The sequence below is a fragment of the Labrus bergylta genome, chromosome 21, assembly GCF_963930695.1.
Source record: "Labrus bergylta chromosome 21, fLabBer1.1, whole genome shotgun sequence".
Lineage (NCBI taxonomy): Eukaryota > Metazoa > Chordata > Actinopteri > Labriformes > Labridae > Labrus > Labrus bergylta.
Window position 1 is genome coordinate 6,624,603 of NC_089215.1, and position 16,543 is coordinate 6,641,145.

The following is a 16,543-nucleotide window of genomic DNA, read 5'->3' on the forward strand; positions in this document are numbered from 1 at the left end:
ATCCATACGTTACTATATGTGTAATTAATTTTTTTTGATAAATAATCTAGTTTTTAAGATAAATTAATGATAGTCAGCTTTGTGTCACAGAGAATGGTTAGCTTAAGATAGCTACATGTAGCCTAGCTAGGAAGTTGCAAATCGCTCTAGCAAGTGGCTTGGAATTATATCTTGATTGTATTTTGGAAGGAAAATAAAATAGTCACTTAATTCATCTAGAATCAAACCAGAATCTGAATGTGACCATTTCTAAAAAGCTTTATCTGAGGCTAATGTAGCTCGTTATTAGCAGCGCAAACAACTGAATTTTAAGCTCAGGCTTTGCACGTTTTTAGCGAAAAGCAACTTGGAATTTTTTTGTTGACTAGTTTTAAAGTATGTTTGCTTCTTTCTCCCACTATTTCTTATAGAAAAAAAAAACAAACAACTAACACTGATGTTAGGATTCACAAAATAAATCCTCCCACTTTGCAACTGCATTCATGTATTAAATCAACACACACATATTGAGTAACATTAGACGAGCGTAATGCATGCCAGCCCCCTCATAACCACTCCTTCTGTTCTGCTTCTGTTTTCTCTCTTTGGTCTCACCTGTTCTTTACCCTCATATTGTGTTTCTGTCTCTTTTTTGTTTCCTTTAAACTCCACTTTCACTCTTTCATTTCTCACCACTCTGTCCTTATATCTTTCTGTCTTTTCTCTTTTTTATCTCCCGCTCTGTTGTTAACATCCTCAGCTGTGCTCAGACCCCTGCATGAGGCTAGCGCTCATAGTGGATTGGCTGTAGCTGCGTGCATGAGGAGCACTGGGGGCCCAATCAAACGCGGGCAGGAACAGGAAATGGAACGGGAGACAGGAAGCGCCCGACCACAGGGTCCTCACAGGTACCACCAGTGTCCACCCCTTATGTGTCCGAAGCAGGTGCCTGTCTCAAAACCTCTGAGATCCCCTCCCTCCCTCACTTTGTGTGTGTCCTCAGCTCTAGCTGTCCCTAAACTCAGGACTCATGTGTGTGTCTCAAGCTCTGGCTGCCAAAATAAATCCCCCCAACCCACTGTATTTGTAACCCCAAGCACTCCACTCTCAAATCCTGCTGTATGTGTGTCTGAATGTGTGTGTGCTCTAAAAAACACACACTTGACTTTATACAGTAACTTCAGAGCCTCTGTGTGTTTGTGTGTTTGTTGCAGTGCAGTAAAAAACCTGCTTTGCTGGGCTATGTGTTGCCATTGAGATTAAAAGGGAGAGAGTTTCTCTCTGCTTCGCTGTGCTTCACTGCCTCCCCTCATTGTTGTTGTGTTGCTCTTTGTAGCCGTGTGCTGCCAAGGCTTCCCTCTGCTCTTTTTGTGCTGCTGATCGGTCCTTCTGTGCACTGGAAAGCTGCAGTCTGTGTGTGTGTGTGTGTGTGTGTGTGTGTGTGTCTTCGACTGTGTTTCTATGTTCTGCGGTGCGATTGCAGTCACAGATCCTGTTTGGAATCCTCTTTGTTGTTTTTCGTCTCTGCTGATGTGTTTGTGTGACGGTTCCCTCCTGATGTGTCAGTTCTGATGCTTGAGAGAAGAGAAAGTGAGCGTCAGTGTGAAAGTTGTGGCTTTGCATGGTTAAAAAAGTCTTTTTTTTTATAAGCTCATTTATAACCTGAGTAAGGGACCAACTCAAATTCATAATTTAAAAAAGATGTAACGGGCATCGTGTTTTCAAAGCTTCCTGGGATTTTACCAAACTGAATGATGAATCAAACCACCTGAAAAGAGAAAACATTGATCAGAGAGGCTTTTTTTCACTCATGCTTTCTAGAAAATGTGCAGACAAGCCGCCCCTGAAATATTCCTTAGTCGCTTATTCACATCTGCACTTCATGGCGGGAGACTTTCCCTGACAGACGGGTATTATTGGGGTGAAAAACATCTGTCTGCTCAAACATGCAGCTTACCGAGAAAGTTCAGGAGGTTTTCAGAAGTTGTGTGAGAATACCATAGCAATGAGGAGGATTACACAGCCACAGCCCCCCATCCTCTTCTTCCTTTTTTGTAGGAGAACTTCAGGTGGTCAAGAAACTAGAAATTCGTATTCTTCTTCAAGTTTTTGGTTTTTGATAGAAACCTGTAGATGCGCTATCTAGATATGAATCCTCATTCCAAAGTACAGACATCACCACGGTTCTGAATTTGAAAGGATTTTACACTAATTAAAAAACATACTCATGAATAATGTATTAGTCCTCGTAATTCCAGATCCGAGGGCCCACTCTCCTCTGGTTTATATCATCGAGGATCTCAGGTCAAACTGTCAGGTTCTTAGGTTCATACCAAGTGAGCAAGTTAGAAATGTGGGGATGAGAAATTCCCTTATGTGTCTTAAAGGTCATCAAAAGGTCATTATAGTTTTAACTTTTACATTCTCCCATTAGACTTTGCAGCGGCAATTTGAAACGGCTGAATTGATGGTTATTACTCAGGTAGAGGCTATGATTAGATTCGCTAGAACTCGGTTATATAATGTCAGGTTCACTCGCAGTTTCATTAGACTTCAGTTTAACACGAGCGAAATTAGTTCAAAATTAATCAACTGTAAATCCAAACTGTTAACGGCAGGATGAAGGGAAGGAAAGAGGAGGAGGAGAAGCTCAGTGCTCAGCCTCTTTTATTACCTCCCTCCTCTCCTCTATTGATCAACACAAGCCTCTGATTTATAGCTTGCCGCTGCAAAGCCTGCTGGGTAATTACTAAGGCTGAAAAGAGACGGGCGAGAGTTAACATGGGGGATGGGGGGTTGGCACTCACGTAGACACACACAGACGCACGCACAGGTTTGTGCATGCTGTCTTTAAATAGACACACAAATTTACAGACTTGCTGTTTGCACATACCAACACACACAAGTTTACCACACACACACACACACACACACACACACACTGCCACTGTGAAGAATGTGTAGCACGTCTCTGCAGAGAGGATCCTCTAATGTTCAACATATATCATATCAATGTATGTAAATCAATAAGGTGATATAGTGGCCCGCTGAGGCTGAATGACTCCAGACTGAGGAGGCCACATTTATCCTCAGTGTTGATAAACTGCATCAGTGCCTCTGCTGTTTTTTGTTTTTTTTATAATCAGATTAAAACACATTTTTTTGGATTGTTTTAATCAGAAAGTGAAGTTTGGTGAATGTGCAGCTGATCAGAGGAGCTTTGCTTTGTGGCTGACTCATGAGCAGCATGTTTGTGTTATCACCATACACAAAGCGATGCTTGCACAGGCTGCATCATTGTGTGTTTGTAGCTTTTTGAGTATTTGTGTGCGTGCGTGCGTGTTCTGCTTGTTTATCCTGGCCTACTGTTGTGACCTTCCCTCTATGCAGTAACTCACCTGACGTCAGAGCAGCTCTGTGTTTTTTTTGTTTTTTTTTTTGGATCTGTTGCCCCGTGCTGCCTGCTGAGTGACACCCTCCCTCTCCTGTGTCCTCCAGTGAACAGCCTGGCCCGGTCCAAGTACTGCTGACGCCCAATCAGGAGGAGGAAGAGGACCAGGCTACGCCCAACCAGGACGCTGCTCTGGGCCAGGACCCACCTCCTCCACCCTATCGGCCCCCGCTCACCCTCAGCATCCCTCACCCGTGCGCCCCTTCCTGCCAAGGAGAGGAGGAAGAGGAGGAGGAAGGTGGATGCGTGGGAAGGAGAGGGGAGGAAGGCGAGGACCGGAATGAGGGGACAGGGGTGAGGCTGTGCGAGCTGCTGCAGGCAGGGGGGGTGAGTGTCAGACCTCTGGGGAAGCACTTAGCCATCTCTCTGCCGTCGCTTCCTCTACGTCTCTGGGATACACACATCACACATGCCGCACACCACACACACCTAGAACCCACACACACACACCCTCCCCTCCCCACCTCCAATCCTCCCCCATCTGCCCCTCTGGAAGCCTCGGGGCAAAGAAAACCTCTTGCGCCTCTGTGGCAACCCCCCCAGCCCCAATCCCCCTCGGGCGCCGCGCAGCATTGGCCTCTGCAGGGAGCCGCCGCTGACAGCGGGACGCGCCATTGGTCCTCCTGGAGTTTGGACCGTCCCGATGCTGTGGTGACGCCGTATGACACGCCCCCAGACCGCTGCGTCCCCATCAGGCCGCAGACATCCAGCCCGCACTACAGCTTCAGTTGCCAGTCCTCTCCCGGGCACTACAGCTCCCAGCATGCCCCAGGGCAACACAGAGATGCCTTCTGTGACCGGGAAGAGGCTGAGCTGTCGGAACTTGACTCTCTTTACCAGGCCAGTCTGCTGGCTGGAAGAACAGGTACACACACACACACACACACACACACACACACACACACACACACACACACACACACGCGCGCACACAATCAGTTATGCACAAGCAGTGAATTAAACATCCAGCAGATATTCTGAGCTCACACGTTAACAAGTCATTGTTATTATTTAAAAGTGAATCTTCTCACATGGTGGATTAACCAAGAGGTCAAATCAAAATTATTATCATAATAATTATTATTTATAGACACTAAGTTTGGTTTGGAAAGTGCATACTAACAAAGAGAAATGTATGGATGCTGTCAATGAACTGAAAAAAACCCAAAACTGTTTGTCTGCTAAAAATAAAAGCTGTTATTTAAGTTCATGTTTGGTATGAACATTGATGTGATTCCTGATTGATTACTAGAGACAAGGCTTTAAATGAACCAACCTCATGTTATAAGCATTTTATTTAAACCTAGTTCAGCATCATTTTGCTCGGACTTTCCCTGCTCTTTATTGAAAACAAGCCAGAAACTTCGGCTGTTTCCCTAACTACACACTACTGTGCATTTGGTATTTAAGAAGGTTGTGGGTTTGCAGTGTGTGTTGCTGCTGTGCATTATAACACCCCCCCCCCACGTTTGAATGTACTCTCCATATGCTTTTTCTCAGACAAAACACTGCACAAAGAATGAGCTAATAAGGGAAGTCTTTGGAGATACATTGTCCTTTTAGGTTTCAATTGGCAGTTTAATTCTAATGTTAAGAGTATTTTTGCAGAAATGTTGATTTACAAAACAGAATGGTATCTGCTCATTGGAATTTCCAGCTATGGATTTTCTACATTTTATTGCTTTAATTACTTTTCTGCCAAGCATCTTGAAAAGCCTTAGACATGCTGTAACACAAACTTTTTATTGAATTGTAGACCAGGGACAAGAAAATTGTCAAGTGTGCTCTGAGGGCACGTTTGACACGGTCCAGAGCGACTGAAGCATCGTGTGACTTTCTAATAAATAGTCATGCTGAGCAAACGTAGCACAGGATATTCTCTTCTCAAGGCTCGATCATACTGTACGTCCTACATCACCCACTTCACGAGATAGACCAACACAATTTAATCCTAGATTAATTCAAACTGTTCAAGGACACATTTCAGGATACTGTGTTTGAATTGATGCACAAAACATAGATTGTGTTGATTAAAAATGACTTAAAAAATGGCTTGAACAGAATGATAGTAAATATGTAAATGCGTCAGTGGGCTCTTCCATATGACCTTCTCACATTTCAAGTTTAGGTTCTTTAAAATCTTCCATTAAAATTGATGGGTATCTTGTTTATAGAGACCCTCATTTTTTACCTCCAGCCTGGTATGTGTGTGTTTTCAGGTTGCAGCCCCTCAGAGAAGCTCATATCCAGGGTGGGAGGGCAGGGTCGCTCCAAGACCCCCAACGCAGACATGGAGAGGAGCGTGTACGGGGCAGACTGCACCAGCACCCCCACCTACCTCAACAAGGTAGTGTTAGCGTCTTCATTCTAACAGAAACCCCTCATATGGGGGGGCGCTTGTGGGCGCAGTGGTTGGTGCGTGCGCCCCATGTATGGAGGCTGTAGTCCTCCAAGCGAGCAGCCCAGGTTCTGGTCCAGCCTGTGGCTCCTTTCCTGCATGTCTTTCCCCACTCTCTCTCTCTCCCTGATTTCCAACTCTATCCACTGTCCTATCTCTCCAATAAAGGCACAAAAAGCCAAAAAAAGAAATCTTAAAAAAAAGAAAGAAAAAGAAACCCCTCATATGACAATAGATACATTTTCCAGGCACTCACAAACATTTTCTCCCTCTGCAGCCAATGATGTTGCGGGATCTGCGTTTGGGGGCGGAGCCTGATGATGGGGAGAACCTGAGACGAATTGGACGCAGCCTGAGTGGCACAGTAGTGACCCCGCGCCGCAGCCGCCTGACTGCAACCCGCAGCTTTGTGAGTGCGACTTTCAGTGCTCTGCTGCCCTCTTGTGGCCTTGCTGTTGAACTGCACCTGGCTGTTGTCCCGCCTTGGCACTTTACACATTGCTTTTCCCTGTGCTCTCTTCTCCTCGCTGTTTGTCTTGTTCTTCCTTTTGTCCTGCTTCTCGATCTCCAACCTGTCGTCCTCTCTTTGCCTCTCTCCTGTCCTCTCTCTCTTTCTCGCTCTAAGGTGAAGCAGGCTGATGTCAGTGCCTCGCCTTGCTTACTTCCTCTCTTCTGAGTCCCTGTTGCTATTCCACCACTATCATCTCCTTCATCCTCCTCATCACCAACACCTTCTCATCACCACCTCCCTCCACCGCTTCACAGGTAAACACTGCGCTGAGCTCACATGACGTTACACTTATGATATTTAAAGCAAAGTACCATTCATCTGCTTCACACTGTAGGAGTGTGCATGGTTTAAATACGGTCTGATGAGAAAAGTAAATATATTTGTACAACAATTTTGGGCAAACATTTTATTTTTTTGGCATACTAGACTTATCAAGTACAAAAGTAGGCTAAGCTCCTATTTTTACATGGCTATATCCCGGGGAAGTGCACTGATTTGTGTTTGCTGTGGAGAGCCAAGAGTTTATTTTCATCCCTCAGCAAATCTGTCATGTGTCAAATTTAGTTAAAACTTCCTGCAGATATTACCAGCATGTTCTTCCTCAACTCAGTGAACAGATATCCTTTAAAATAAGACAATAAATGCAAAAAACTTAAAATATATGAAATCTAGAAAGAAAGGCAGAAAGATGATAAAATAGCAGAAAACTAGTGAAGAAACAGCTGCTATGAAGCAAACTTCAAATGAAACACTGACAACAGGAAGAACGTTTTCAGAATAAATACGCAGTATATCAGTTTGGGAGCCGTTGCTTCGGCTGAAAGCTGGAAATCACATTTGTGAGGCTGCCTGAGGTGTTTGCGACTAAATAACAGGCAAACCAGGAAAAAAGTCTGTTAGAAATATAAAAGAGAAGAAAACAAATCACCAAGGTGACGCTGCACCTAAAATCAGATGTCAGATTCTGGATGTGAGGTGAAAACAAATGAAAAAAGTAGTTTAACTGATCTCCAGAACATAATATCCCCGCCCCCCCCCCCCCCATGTTAACAGCTGTCTTGTCTTCATCAGTGAGCATGTTGACTGGCACAACATTATCCTTGTTATGATCAGGTTTTAAAGGATCAGTGCATGCAAACGCCACATCCATCCAAAAACCAGGATTAGATAGAAGCAGTTCTCACATTGAATCCATCAAACTGTGACATTGAAATAAAAAAACTGATCCAGCTTCAAATGCAAATGCATGTTCAGAAACAAGGACACTGTGATGATGATGATGTTTGTATATGTGGAGCTTAAAGTCAGGTTTGAAACATAGTGAATGAGCAACATTACTCTTCATTATTGGAAAAATAGCTGAAGGCTTGTTGCTGATACTGATGAAGGGAAGTTGTTGCTTCTCATGTTTTGCATGAATTTTTCTTTGTTTCAATGTCTTTGAGAGTAGCAAGCCTGTACTGGAATAGTTCTTCTGGTGTGCAGTCATTCGCAGAACTTTGTCTTAAGTGACTGCCAAGAATACGTTTCCGATGATAAATTAAAGGAGCATGTCTTAAATTGATGCAGAAGACCTTTAGAATTTGAAATGGATCATTTGGAATAAAAAATGTGCTCCCCTTAAAAAAGTCTCGAGATAGATTTATTTCCTTAATGAGTCTGTGTTTTGCCTCAGCAAAGGGTATGAAAATTTGATTCAAATATAATTTATCAAATCTTCTGGAATAAAATGTAAACGGTTGACGTGTGTGATGATGTCTCTGATGCTCTAGCCAATTAAGAAGTTTTGAGATGTCAAGAAACAAATTCTCTACCCGTAAAAAAAAAAGTCCATGCACAACTCAGGACATTTGTGGACAGCTAAATGGTATTTCTTATTAAATCAACCATTTCAAAGTAATCCACTTACAGTAATAACCTTTTGTTTGTGTAATCTGAGGTGCGCCCTCATGCTCATTTGATCTCTGGCTCACTGCCTTCTCCCTCCTCCTGTGCAGGAGCTGTCTGGCGGTGCAGGGAGTTTCTGGCTGTGTTTGACAGGGGTCAAGCTCTCCTCTGACCAGAGTCCCGCTCTGCTTCACTAACATCACCCCGTCCGGCTCAAAGAGGGGCCAGCGGCTAAGGGGTTCTCTTCAGCCCCGCTATGACGGACCTGGAATCAGGCCAGGAGGATCAAACTAACCTCCAACCTGCTCCTCCTCCTCCTCCTCCTCCTCCTACTCAAACAACATGCACACGCAAAAACATGCACGCACACATCTGCACTGACGTAGAGCCTCCCTCAGCGCCTGCAGCACCTTGCTTAGACCCTCCTTGCCTTCCTCCCTCCCTACCTACCTCCCTTCCTTTCCTTTGACCTACTATTCTGTCTATGCAGTCACTCTGACCCCAAACTACAACCTCAACCTTCCCCCCTTCTTCCCGGGACTGTTTCTCGTCTCCCCCTGAGGTTTCTGAGGGTTTCCCTTCTCTGACCAGGTCTGATTTGGACCCGGATAATCCTGCAGACTCCTCCAGCAGGACCCTCATCTCAGGGGAGAGGCTCTTATTAAGTAGCCACGCCTCTTCCTCTTTCTTCACGGGCATTTCTCGTTGGACGCACACGTAGCCGAACTGGGTCTATTTCAGATGGACAGCCATATTTTTTCTCTTCTTGTTTTTCTGGGTTTCTTTGTTTTCTTTCTCCTGTGTGCGCGCACAGTGAAAACCCGCCCGAGACCGAACTTTCTATTAACTAAAAGTCATGTACAGAAAAACTCATGTATGAAACCTGTATGTTAATTAATAAGACCTTATGGAATGTTGATAATGATAATTAACGAAATATTGATAAACTTTAAAGTGGTACTTCCTCATGTCTGCATTTCAAATAGAAGTGGAGTGCACTTCACAAGTGTCTAGCTGGAGTTTCCGCCCCCCCACCCCCCACCCCCACCCCCCAAACCGCTCGCCGACCTAATGACAGCTCTCCCGTTTCTACCGGGAGATTAAACAAGAAAAGCGCTTCTTTTTTCTTGTTCCTTTCTTTCTTTCCTTCTGGCTCCCTTTGATTCGCGCTTGCTTCATTTTCTTCCGAAACAGGAAACAGTAGCACCAGAAATAGGCCAACAAGGGGAGGAAAGTCTTGAAGGAAAAATTGTAGGTTAGGAAACCGTTCTCTTAAACAGGGAACGACTCAAGTGCGCTTTGCAAGGGTACCTGAAAGAAGTGCACTTTTTGAAGGCTTTTGGACCGAAGAGCTGCAGGAGAGATGTTGATTGTGTTTGTTTACCTTAACGGCCTCAGGTGAACTTTAGTGGCACTTATGAATTCACACGTTTTACTTTCAATGAAACTGGTTTGGAGACCTCAGTTGTGAATAGAAAATGCTCATGTTCAGCCTGAGACAGTCCACTATGATTATGCTTTATATGATATATATGTATTAGAGGTATATTTTCAGCCAGGGAGCTACTTCTTCAGAGATGTCAACCATTCCTCAGTTGTATGAACAGTTATTATATATTAATGAACAATAATAACATATATTACTTCCCCCTTTACTGAGGAGCGTTTTGACTTGTGTAGAGTATGTTTACTATATGCTTTATTCTATGAAATTATACAAAAAATAACAAAACTGGCCAATGTAAAGTTCTCCAAGAATTTACTGATGTTGATTGATCGTTACTAAACCAAAGGTTGGCACTTAACTCAGAGAGGGTATTTAAAGTTGCTGTTTATACTTTCATTTATGTTCAGATTTTGTTGGGTTTTTTTGTTTGTTTTTTTGGGGTTTCTGGATGTGGGAGAATGTAGCCAATTGTAGCGCATGAGTCCGCTATGCAAATCAACCTTCCCTCACGATTTCCTGTATCAGAGACAGTGCAGGAGGCAGACACAGCCACCCTCTGGCACTCTCATGGACTCCGGCAGAGACTCGGAGAGAAGGAGGAGGAGATCTCATGTTTTAATGCTGCTGGTGAACTTTGTTGTTCTGCATCTACTACTATGTTTTAACCAATGGAATGCAAAAAGAGAGCAACGAGGCTGGAGAAAAGAGGGAGAAAGAGAGCGAATGAATGTAGACCAAAGGATGAAAGTGTGTGTTTGTGAATGATGTGATGGTAGAGGAGACAGACAGAGGTGAGGATTAACTTCAGAGGGCTCATTGTTTGTGGGTGTTTGTAGACTGCGTGTCAACTCTGGGTGGTGTTGCTCGGGGAAAGAGGGAACCTGTATTTTTGCAATAAAGTTATTACCAATGCACTCCCACAGGGGGCGTAACCACCGTACAAAGTGTGTGTTGTCATTTGTTTGTGGCAAGATCAGAAAAAAAGAAGCCTGACAGTCCTCTCCAAAAATATTCCCGAGGTTTACCTTTTTGCTATAACACTGCCATTCATAAAAAACAGTTTTTAAAAGGCTTAACATTGACGCACAGTAACAGGAGTTTTCCTGTTTACCATTCACCAATTGTCTCCATCACCCACAATGCATCACAATGAACCCCATTTCAGTTGAATTCATGTGTGTTATTCTAGCAGCGGCTAATGTAGCCTCATGTTGCTAGCCACGTTATTTTCCCCAATTCACAATGTTCAACCGGTAGCCATTTTCCCCTGACCTCACACTCAGGCTGCCAAGCTGAAATGCTGTTATAATTTAGCTTTTCAACTGATAAACATCTGAAAAGACAATAGCAAACATTGGGTCAGAATTAATCTAGTAAACTAGAACAACAAAGTCTATAGCTTGTATGCTACCAAACGTTAGTCATCTGTAACATCCTGACAATACTGCAAGACGGCACAATACCATTAGCTAGCATACATCAGGCCTACAGGCAGCTAGAAATGTGAATCTTTCTTATAATGTGTAACCAATGTTGGGCAAGGTAGGCAAATGTAGTGAGCTAAGCTACAAGTTACTCAACATTAAATCAAGCTTTGCTACGCCTAGGAGAAATGTAGCAAGCTAAGCTACAGCAGCAAGGCAAAAATAGCTAGCTACATCAAAGCAATTCTCATTTATTATTATTTTATTGTTATTATATTGAACACTATGTAGTCAAAGTCTATTTATGTTTACTTGTTAGGACATTTCTTTACTCAAATTATTAGCTTCATAGCCTACATACGTTTCAAGCAAACAAATGAAAGTGTACCTCACTTCCCTTTGATAGTAGGTGAACAACTTACTAACTGACCCATTTCCAGTAAGTGAACTCATGCTAATACCTTTGCACATTAGCCAGCAGCAAGGGATGTTAAAGGCTTCAATGGTTAGACAGAGATGTCCCCGCCATATGGAAGTAGATAGTCCACGACAAATACACATCCGAATGTGTCTTTTACTTATCCTTATAAGTTTGATTTCAGACCGTGTGCTCCGCTGCGCTTCAACTGTTGTGGGAAAATGTTGCTTGTTTGGAAGCTACTACTCTACATAACCGATGAAACACTTAAACTATGTTAATAGATATTTCCTCTTTAACAGCAACTTTGCTACCGAGAAATGAGTAAACTGCTAATGCCTCTATTTGCAGCGCTATTACAGCCCAACGCTGTATAAATGTTGGCTAAAAAGTCTCTACTCCTTTTGGAAAGAGCTTCATGAAAGAGTACCAGTCGTTGCAGAATAAAGTGGGATAAGGCGAAAACATTTTTATACAGTCAATGGGTCAAACTACAAAACGATTTTCTAATTTTTTCTGCTCACAACAAAGATGAGGAGCAGAGGTCGAGTAATGTAAAAGATTGATGGATTGGTGAAAGGGGAACACATAAAGGCAGGAGCAATCTTCAGGTGATGTATTGTTTATTTATTTATATAGGCTTTTTCAGGCAGACAAAGAAATTCTGACTGGAAAAAAAAAACAACACAAGAAAATTCTATAGTCAGCCGAAAGAGAAGAAAAGCCACCTTCAACTTACTAGGGGCTCAATCAATCTGAAAATGATGTGCAAGATTTTGTTCCATTTTCCATCTTTAACAACAGGCGTTATGGAATACTGTCTACTTTTAGTTGATCTGTCTTAAGTTTTACTCACTCAGCAGCAACATTTATATAACATGTAGATATATCATTGTTGTTTGTAACACAGCATCTTACCACAGGGTCTTAAACTTGCCAGCAGTTCTGTTCAAAAATGACATTTGCCACCTCTGAAGAGCCTCTACACCTGAATATTAACAATCTCCCTTAACTTGGTACAGTCCAGTTTCCTCCCACTTAAAAGCCCATTGGTTGCTTTCTTTTCCTGTTTGTCATTTTAAACTGACTCCATGCTAGAAAGCGTTTATTCAGTATTTAGCTACACAATGAAAAGAGATAATGGTGGAACGATAGTTCAACAAACTACACAACCAGAACTAAAACCTTATATTCCAGGTTAAATGAATTTGCAGAGTGTGTGTCTGCTGTTTCTACAGGACCTGGGTTACCACTGTGTCAGGTAAACTCTCTTTTTTCTCTCTAAATATTTTACTCACAACAAAATTCTCAATGCCAAACAAAGACACAACTAGAAGGTTTTTAACAGATTTCATGCATCCCTTCTTGAGGCACACATGGTGTTATACTCAACTTTTGTCACAAGGGTCATTTATGAAAAGCAGGCTTGATGTTGAACCACTCATAAGACTACAGAAACAAGGTTGGTTCATCATGTTTGTGTGTTAAGATTTTAATCAGAGAAGGAGTGCGCTTTTGACCCTTATATGTAGTTGCCTCAGAAACAGGTTTATCAATGAATATCCCAATTTGACTGCATCAAAAATAATGGGATTACAATGATTTAGAATATGACATGGCAGGCCTTTGCTCTTTTATTTATTGTAACTCGACTGATTTGGTTGTTTGGGATCTTCCTTTTTTTCCCCTTTTTTTCATCCTGTTATTTCTTTATTTTTTAAAGCTCTTGTGAGGGACTTTTGGTTTGTGTCAATATTTAGCGCCCCCCCTGTGGAAATAGCAGTGTCTCTTGTCTCTTTGAAGAGCTTGTCCTGTACATTCCTACAAAGTAAAATCTCATCCAGCTTTCTTTTTACAGTCAAACAAATTACTCTTTTTGAGTATTTACCACAACAGAGGTTTCAGGCCTATATACTGTCTAAGAAGTCAATCTGGGCCTGATAGTCTCAACGTTTTATACTGTAAGTCATTTGAAGGCATCTATATCAATTGAATGTATTGTTTCATAAGCAGTTGAGACCACCACACAGGGGATTTGATTTGATTTGAATTGTTTTAAAAGCGTTTTGTGGCTTCTTCTAAATCTGCTCTTTTTGTCGAGCTGCTTCTTTGCATGAAAATGTCTATACACTAAATATTAGTATTACTGTTGTATAATGTGGAAAAAACAGAGTTGGTACCTTTGCAGCTTTTTGTCAATGCATGTGAGATTTCATGAGTGATGGTCAGCTTGCAGTTTGTCCCTCCACCACTAGATGTGAGCAGTGAGCAGTGAAACACTCACATGCCTTCACATGACTGTCAATTCAGTCACGTCCACTCATTCAGGAGTATTGACACACTGTCATCACTGACACACAAGAACATACACACTCTTCACTCACATGCACAGCCGTTTTCTCTAAAGTGGAGGTGATAATTACATGTTTGACAGACTTTTTACATAAAAAAAACTGAAAGAAGAACCTTGGAAACCCCTGCAGAGCAGAGAAAAGATGATGAATCAATATCTGTTATCGTTCACAAATGCCTCACAGCAGTATAGATGCAGTGAATTCAATGGTTCTTTCATATGTTGGTATGTTTACATCACCCTGCTTTTATTTATAAAGACCATCAACGTGACACAGTGTTGCTTTGTGCAGTAACCTTTACTCTTTGGGGGTTTATATATACATGAAGTATAAGGCCATAATGCGCTCCATGTGATTTTGTGATAGAAAACCACAGACCACAGAGAAAATATCAAAGGGTGCAAAACTGGGAGTCGTCTTGATTCTTGCATGTGTCTCTACAAAGTCATGTAAATTTGATGTCTAATTACGTTGCTAGGAGAGGCAGACGTCTCTGCAATAAATGTCATCAGCATTTGTGAAGCATCGAGACCAACACAGGCAAACTGATACAAATAATGAAGGAGATAGAAACATGCAAACTCATGCACGAGTGAAAGGAAGCATTAAACAAAGACAAACTGTTAAGTTCAAAGCTACGGTGTTGGAGTAGAAATCCTTTATGGACTGGTTGGACAGGCAATAATAATGGTGAATGTAGTGGTGCTTTTGAATTGATTAAACAGTGGTGTAAACCCCCTCCTCTGAACCTTTTCTCTCATATTAGTGGCTGTTATTTGGCATAAAGCAGAGGTGAGAAACTGGGCTTTACACCAAGCATTCTTTTTTTCCCTTTTGACACCTCTATCTCTGTCCTTTTCATGTGGACAACTTAGTGCAACACTAACCTTGAGACTGACAGACAATGTGAGCTGTTTCTCCCACAGTTTAACGCTTTTCATTTCTGGCTTTTCACGAGTGTTTCTACATCATGTTTAAGGTGGCCTTCAGTGAAGTTAAAGGCTTCTTTCAGTATTTGTACAATATCCTTTTTGTGTGTTTGCTATGTATTGAAATGAGCAAATGTGTAAATTTACCTGGGCGCTATCAATAATGAACCACGACTGTCATCCTTTTGGGATTCATCATCTATTCATTTATTGGTGTGTTTTCTGTTTTTTATTTTTATTTTAGGCCTGTTTTAAAAGATGTAGGTCAACACAATAAAGAGAGATAGTGTAGTGAACAGAGATAACATCTGATAGGACTCACTTTCAGTAGAAAAGGTTGTCTTTCATGGCTTAGATTGCCTGGAGGGGCAATAAAAAGCCGGAAGATTCCTCAGCACTAAAAGTGTTTCTTTTAAAGCTCCTGTGAGGACTTTTTAACTGATTATAAAGCAGGCTGAATTTAATACTGGTGCCTCTACATGAACTACCAAAGCAAACAAGATCATCAGTGACATCTGTGATAGTTTCTATATTGTAATTTTCAATCATTGTAACCACTCAGCCTGGGTAGGTGAGGTATGAAGTGAGTTACAGCGTGCTGCAGAAACATCCTTTGTTTACATTTTCAAAACTAAAGCTAGCCTATATAATGCACTTATTTCTTCTTATTTCCCATTAGACAGCAAGGCTTATGAACGTTCAGGACAGGAACAGCGAAAGGATAAGAGGCACATCTTTGACCACAGGGGGCGCCAAAATTGATGCTTCAATAAAGTTCCTCAGGAGCTCAAAGACAAACAACTACTCATGCGTATAAACTAACAGAAGAACTCTGCCTGTTACGATCTATTAGTCCACTGAACGCTAAAATGGTTCAAATACAAACGTTTGATGGAAAGCAATTTGAAAGTCTCAAAATAATTTTGTATCAAATAAATCTAATCCTATAGTTACAAAACTGGAATGCTTTTGGCACCTAACTGGTTGACATCCCACGTGATAATGATCTGGTGAAAGCTCTCACCAGGGTAGATTTAACGCCCATTTAGATGCTTTTGATTCTCAAGGACAATGAAGCAGGTTACAGTTAAAGCTATAGAGAATTTAGCATCACATGAGGCTGCCTCCACTTTTGAAAATAGTGGAAAATAATCCAGAAAACACTTGCAATCAAACAGGATTCAGTCTGTTAATGCCCTAAAATAAAATAAAAATAAAAAGGACATTTTATTCCCAACATTTGGAACACACAGTTGGTTAGAAAAAAGCTTGAAGAGGAAGGTGTGATGAGGAACCTTGAGATTAAGCATGAAGTGAAAAGAGTGCTCACTCTCACGCCTTCTTCAATAAAATGACATCAACAGAGTAAGAGTATGTGTATCTTGAAAAGAGCAGTCGGTCTGAAAGAAGGAACAGCTGTGGAGCAGATTCATGAGAATAAGAAATACAAAGGTCCCTCGCCACAGATGCTGCGAAATGCTTCAAAATAAGTGACATGGTGGCCAATAAGGGACCAGGTTAGTCTACACATATCCAGCATGGCTGTGTGCTCCAATAATGTAGAAAAGACGTTCAAGCACTCCCTCGGTTAAGACTTCATGTAACATGAAAGATGGTGCAGGAGCATTCAGGAGTTAGAAAGAAGAGATAATGAGCTGTGATGGGATTTTGTTCAAGTGAAACAGAGTATCATCGTACCACAGGCATGGAGAGAAGAACTGCTTGATTGCATCCATCACAGTCAC

The 16,543-nt window shown here is 41.9% G+C and overlaps 1 protein-coding gene across 3 annotated transcripts in view; it reads left to right on the top strand.

Annotated features, from left to right (window-relative positions):
- Positions 1–10,617, top strand: part of usp54b (ubiquitin specific peptidase 54b) — a 62,934-nt gene extending 52,317 nt beyond the window's left edge. For 2 of the 3 annotated variants that reach the window (XM_020646231.3, XM_065949591.1), the window contains 5 exons: positions 740–887; positions 3,478–4,295; positions 5,650–5,777; positions 6,106–6,237; positions 8,337–10,617. In XM_020646231.3, the coding sequence (XP_020501887.2) occupies positions 740–887; positions 3,478–4,295; positions 5,650–5,777; positions 6,106–6,237; positions 8,337–8,423 (1,313 nt within the window). In that variant the 3' untranslated portion in view covers positions 8,424–10,617. Of the gene's footprint in view, positions 1–739; positions 888–3,477; positions 4,296–5,649; positions 5,778–6,105; positions 6,238–6,453; positions 6,594–8,336 lie in introns of all 3 variants that reach the window. The other variant, XR_010664915.1, reaches the window with a different exon arrangement.
- Positions 10,618–16,543: the final 5,926 nt, after the last annotated feature.